A 5,333-nucleotide genomic window follows, 5' to 3' on the forward strand; every position below is an offset into this window, starting at 1 on the left:
TATGACTGATCAGTCCATGGTTGCTGAAATAAGTTTAGAAAGTAAACACTCTAACAGTGGAGACACCTTCTCTCCAGTGCCAAGAAAGAATTTATTTATTTATGTGGAATGTTCAATGACAAAAGACTGCATAGCTGGAAAGGGAGTTGGACAAAATTTAACAGTGGTAATTTTCAGAATGTCTATCATGCCTCTGCTAGCCTCACCAGTGTGTGGGATCGCAGCAGGGGCAGAGCTCAGGTGCTAGTTTGAGGAAGAAGATAATCTGTGCCAGAAGCAGGGGAATCACTTGTACTTCTCAAACTGTCACAAGTATGGTGGGGGCATTGATGAAAATAAGCTATCCAGTCACCACTCAAGATCTGGACACAGCAGTTTATCATTCTTCATAAAAGTAATAGAAAAAGTAACTATGTCAATAGGAAAAGGAATGGTGAAATTCTGCACTTCCAAGATGCTTTTCAGAGTCTCCAGGACATAGACCTATCTCCCAGCTCTGCCCACCCTTTTCTCACAGTGGAAGAGCCTTCCGATGGCGTCTTTCATGTCTTTGTTTCTCAGGCTGTAGATGATGGGGTTGAGGAAGGGAGCGAGGATAACAAAAGCAACAGCAATTGCTGTGTCCCAAAACATTGAGTAGGTGGCTGAGAATCGCAAATACATGACAGCCACACTGCCAAAAAATAGCAAGAACACAGCAAGGTGGGCAGCACAGGTGGAAAAAGCCTTTTGACGGCCCTCAGCCGAGGGCATGCCAAGAATTACCATGATGATCCGGATGTAGGATAGGGCGATGACCAGGAAAGAGGCCAAGATCTCCACTGCATGGATGGCATCCACGATGACCACCAGGGATGTGTCTGTGCAGGCCAAGCTCAGCACAGGGGAGAAGTCACAGAATATCTGATGGATCTGGTTGGAGCCACAGAAAGGCAGGGTGGCAATCCATGCAATCTCGGGGAGCACAAGGAGAAAGCCACAGAGGCAGGAGCCAGCCGTCAGACAGATACAAAGTTTAGGAGTCATGATGGTTGGGTAACGGAGAGGATTGCAGATAGCTATGTACCTGTCAACGGCCATTGCTGTCAAGACACAGCCTTCTGTGATTCCGAGTGAGTGGAAGAAGTACATCTGCATAAGACAGCCAACCAGAGAGATGGTCTTCTGCTCACTGACCAGGCTGGAGAGCATCTTGGGGATGGTAGTTGTGGTATACCAGATCTCCAGGAAGGAGAGCACACTGATGAAATAATACATAGGGGTGTGCAGGGCTATGTCTACCTGGATGACAATGAATATCATTAGGTTCCCAGTTATGATGAATCCGTAGATGAGAAGCAAGGGAATAAAGAATAAGAGGCCACCATCATGCAGATGTGGGAACACAGAGAAGAGGAACTCAGTCACCATGGTTTGGTTCCTGTTGCTCATCAACTGAGTCATCTGTGAATTGAGAAGGGGGTACAAACAAACCCCTAGAATTGAAATTTTGACCACTGAATATTGCTTCATGCCTTTTCATAATCAATCACTTAAGTTGATTCTGTAATCCTACACAAGCCAATTAGAATTATTTCTTAAGCTGTATCCATGCTTGATACACCTGAAATATTTGCTTACGGACCTCTAAGTGACCTTTCTGGTACACACCCTCAGTTGACATGAAGAATACACAAAGCAACACACACATTTAATTCTCTGGAGGTGCAAAAAATATTTTTCTTTAATTTCTGAGTCCTTCCCTTTACTCTCTGCTTTACTGTTTTTAGCTCTCATATTTGTATCTTAATTTTTTATTGTTCTCTACTCCTATTCTTCATAAAAGTTACTTTTTTTAAAGTGCCAAGACTATTCAGACATAAAAAAGATGGAGATTTTGGAGTGGTGCCTGTGGCTCAAAGGAGAAGGGCACTGGCCCCATATGCTGGAGATGGAGGGTTCAAACCCAGCCCCAGCCAAAAACTGCAAAAAAAAAAAAAAAAAAAAAGGATGGAGATTTTGTATTTTTTGTAAAAGTCTGGATGGATTTGGAGAACATTGTCCTAAACAAAGTATCATAAGAATGGAAAAACAAGCACTACATGTACTTAGTATTAAATTGAAACAAGTATATTAACACCTACCTGCTCACGTGAGTGAAAAACTCAATTACACTCAAGTAGGGGGAAGGGGAGAAGTGATTGTAAGTTCTCACCCACAGGTACATTGCTTGTGTATATGGCACATTTCTTGAGTTCCTGGGTGAAGGACATGACTACAACTCAGACTTTAAACTCACAAAAGAAAACTACGTAACTTAATAGTATATACCCTCATATTAATCTGAAAAAAAAAATACAAAGACACTATCAGGGATCCTTCTCCCCAAAATTCTTTATGCTTTCCCCATCTTTTGCCACATTAATATTTAGCCTGAGATTGGCTAAAGAATCCATCTCTATGGCCCTGTCTTTTTTCGGTTGATTTCAGAGTAGCATGTTTCATATTGGCTGGTAAGTACCCCAAAGTCAGTAAATATTCCTTTTCACATCCTCTGCTTTCTCTGTAACTCCCCCTTCTCCTTCTCTATCATTGGTTGATACTGATAGTTTCTTTGTACCTGATGAGTATCCAGTGGCTTCTAGACAAGCAGGTAACTCCATCTCCACACACCTCATTCCTTCTATGAAGGCCACATTGACAAGCCAGAAGAGGGAACTAATTCTGAATTTAAATGTACTATTTCTACCACAATTGTGTCGACCTTAGGGAAGAAGTGTGACAAAAATCAGCTGTAATTAAAACCAGACCAACATCAACTTGTTGAGGTGAAAAGGAAACTAAAGTTTTGCCATGCTGATTCAGTGGTAGCTGTATGCATTACCTCTCATCTTGACTATTTTAACATCTTTTTCACTGGCCTTCTTACCTCTAAGGAATCACACTACAGATGAATATTCTTAAGCATGGCTTTTACTGGTTCTCTTCTCTTTAAACATACTCAAGAATAAAGCCCTGAAGTCCTAGCCCAAGAATCACTGCCTACTCTATTGTGCTTCTGATCAAATTTTGAAGCCAAATATCTTCCCCCGTACTCAAGAGCTCAGCCAAATAGGACCAACATCTTGCATTTCTATTTTTGCTTATGCCATTCATTCTCTTAATTTTCCTGATCTCCTCCTTTTGGAATCCCAGCTGCCAGTGTCCTTTAAAGGTTACCATTGTCATGGAAGTCTCCTCGATCCCAGCTGCCAGTAGTCGGCACTCTCTCCTGTGACCCCTGTATTTTAAATATTTATATATCAACATTATCTCCCCCAAGTAGACTGAAAGCTGCTTCAGAGGAATTATACAGGAGAAATGAAAAGTGTCATTGAAGAACCTGCCTGGTCAAGATAGTAGGCACTTTATATATTTTACTTCACATATTTTCATTTTATTTATTTCTATCTATAATAGAGAGATTGTTACCTATTTTTATAGGTAAAAATATTGAGAACCAGATAAGAGGAATGGCTTGTCCAAATTCACATACCTAGGATCCAAAGCAATAACTTGGATGCCAGGTCTATTTGTCTTAGAAGTCCACTACTGTTCTGTATGCCACAGTGAGAAATATAGGTCAGGGTTAATCAATCATTCTTTTTTTCTGCTCTGAGTGCCCCTGTACATCTAGAACTGTGCTGGGTATAAAGTGAGAGAGTTTATATGGTTCTTTTAAGAAGTCAAAAGCAGATTCAGATAAATGCATTTGAGGTTAGGAAAATTAATTTATAGAGAATACCTTTTGCCCTTTGCCTTAAGCTTTGAGGAGGAAAGATAGGAGCAATAGGTTTTCAAAGGTAACAAGCAGCAAGTCTCCCGGAAGGGCAAAACCTACAAGGGGAGAGGAATGAGAGATCGGAAGTGTCCTCTGACTAAAACATCCATTTCTCTGTCCCTTTTGTGTTTGTATTCTTACCCTGAAGCACCAGAGAATGGCCATGCTGAATGGTCATCATGGAGAATATTGATAGAGCAGGAAATATAGGCTATGAGAAAAGGCAAGGAGACTCATGAAAGATGAAAGGAATGACTACTCTGGTGCTCTAAGCTTGAGACCCTTCTCACTAATAAAGTTGCATCATGATTCCATTTAGTCAAGGAACAGTTGAATCACTGCCATTGGTTCAAGGGATATACAAGGGTGAATAAACATTATTCTTGCTCTGAAAATATACAATGATAAAAAGTATACTGGTATGATTTAGCAGTGCTCAAGGAGCTCAGCTGAAAAATATTCCTTGTAGAGTGAAAAGTCTGAAATTAGACATGAATTGGAAAAAAAAGCAGTAATTTACTCTGTGACGCTCCAGGCATCCACAGTCCTTTGAGTTTGAACAGAATTTTAGTGTTGGACAGATGTTAGATATTATCAGTATTTTCCTCTGTTGGATGAGTTATATTCCCTCTAATGTCCATTTCAGATTTTATGTCATTTCATACAATCTTTTAGGCTTTATCCTTGAATGTGTCTGAAAAGACGAGGGGCAGTAAAAGCCCCGCTGAGAAATTTGTCTGCAGCATGACTCTGTAGAGCAAAGTAGACTAGAGAATGACAGGTGGTATATAATGCTGCTAATGCTGCCTTCAGTTAGCCTTGCAAAAATTTTAGTCGCCCTTTCACCCCAATAAGTCAATGCTGGTTTGATTATAACTGCAGCTGATTTTTGTGACAGTAATGTCTCATTCTTCCAATACTTTACTCAGGTAATCAGGTTCTAAAAATATGCCACTGTCCTGTGGAAGACCCCAGCAACAGTTGGGTTCTGAAGACTTACTGGGTAGGCACAGTAGGAGAAAAAGGAAGGTTAGAGGTCTGGGTTGGGTGGTAGCCTTTCGATAACAGTCATTAGCACTTACCCTGCCTGAGACTGCAAGGACACTCCTAAGAATCTCTGAAGCCACCTGTCTCTTATCCTGGTTTTCAAGGAAGATACAGATATCTCTGAGCTTCTTCTGGGGATATCTACAGTGGAATGATTGTCTTTACTGGGATTTGCTCTTTAGATGATGCAGATTCTAAAAGGAAAACAGTGCCCTCTAAGGGACAAATTAGGGAAAAGTGTTACATAGTAACCTCCCCCAGGATCAGATTTTTAAAGCTTCCTGGTGACTGTATAACTTTGTCTCTCACAGGGGAGTATAAAGCATACCCCTGGTGCCCAGCATACCTGTGGGCATAAGTATAGACTTCAGTAAGAAACATGATTCTCTGGAGTACACAATTAGCAAACACCGTTTTCATCTCCATTCATTTCTTTCCATGATCTCCATTCCTTCTGCTTATATAATAACTATAATAATCACAATAA

General features: G+C 40.7%; 1 protein-coding gene across 1 annotated transcript; it reads right to left on the reverse strand.

Annotated features, from left to right (window-relative positions):
• Positions 1–445: 445 nt before the first annotated feature.
• LOC100960799 (olfactory receptor 6K6) lies at positions 446–1,588 on the reverse strand. Its single transcript, XM_003795219.2, has one exon. It carries the CDS (start codon positions 1,510–1,512, stop codon positions 484–486), a length of 1,029 nt encoding a protein of 342 aa, XP_003795267.1. The 5' UTR covers positions 1,513–1,588; the 3' UTR covers positions 446–483.
• Between the last annotated feature and the right edge of the window lie 3,745 nt (positions 1,589–5,333).

The sequence above is a fragment of the Otolemur garnettii genome, unplaced genomic scaffold, assembly GCF_000181295.1.
Source record: "Otolemur garnettii isolate 467f Iridium unplaced genomic scaffold, OtoGar3 scaffold00091, whole genome shotgun sequence".
NCBI classification, from domain to species: domain Eukaryota; kingdom Metazoa; phylum Chordata; class Mammalia; order Primates; family Galagidae; genus Otolemur; species Otolemur garnettii.

What these genes read in the sequence shown, in the direction of transcription:
- LOC100960799 (XM_003795219.2), bottom strand. Translation starts at nt 1,512, where the DNA reads ATGAAGCAATATTCAGTGGTCAAAATTTCAATTCTAGGGGTTTGTTTG.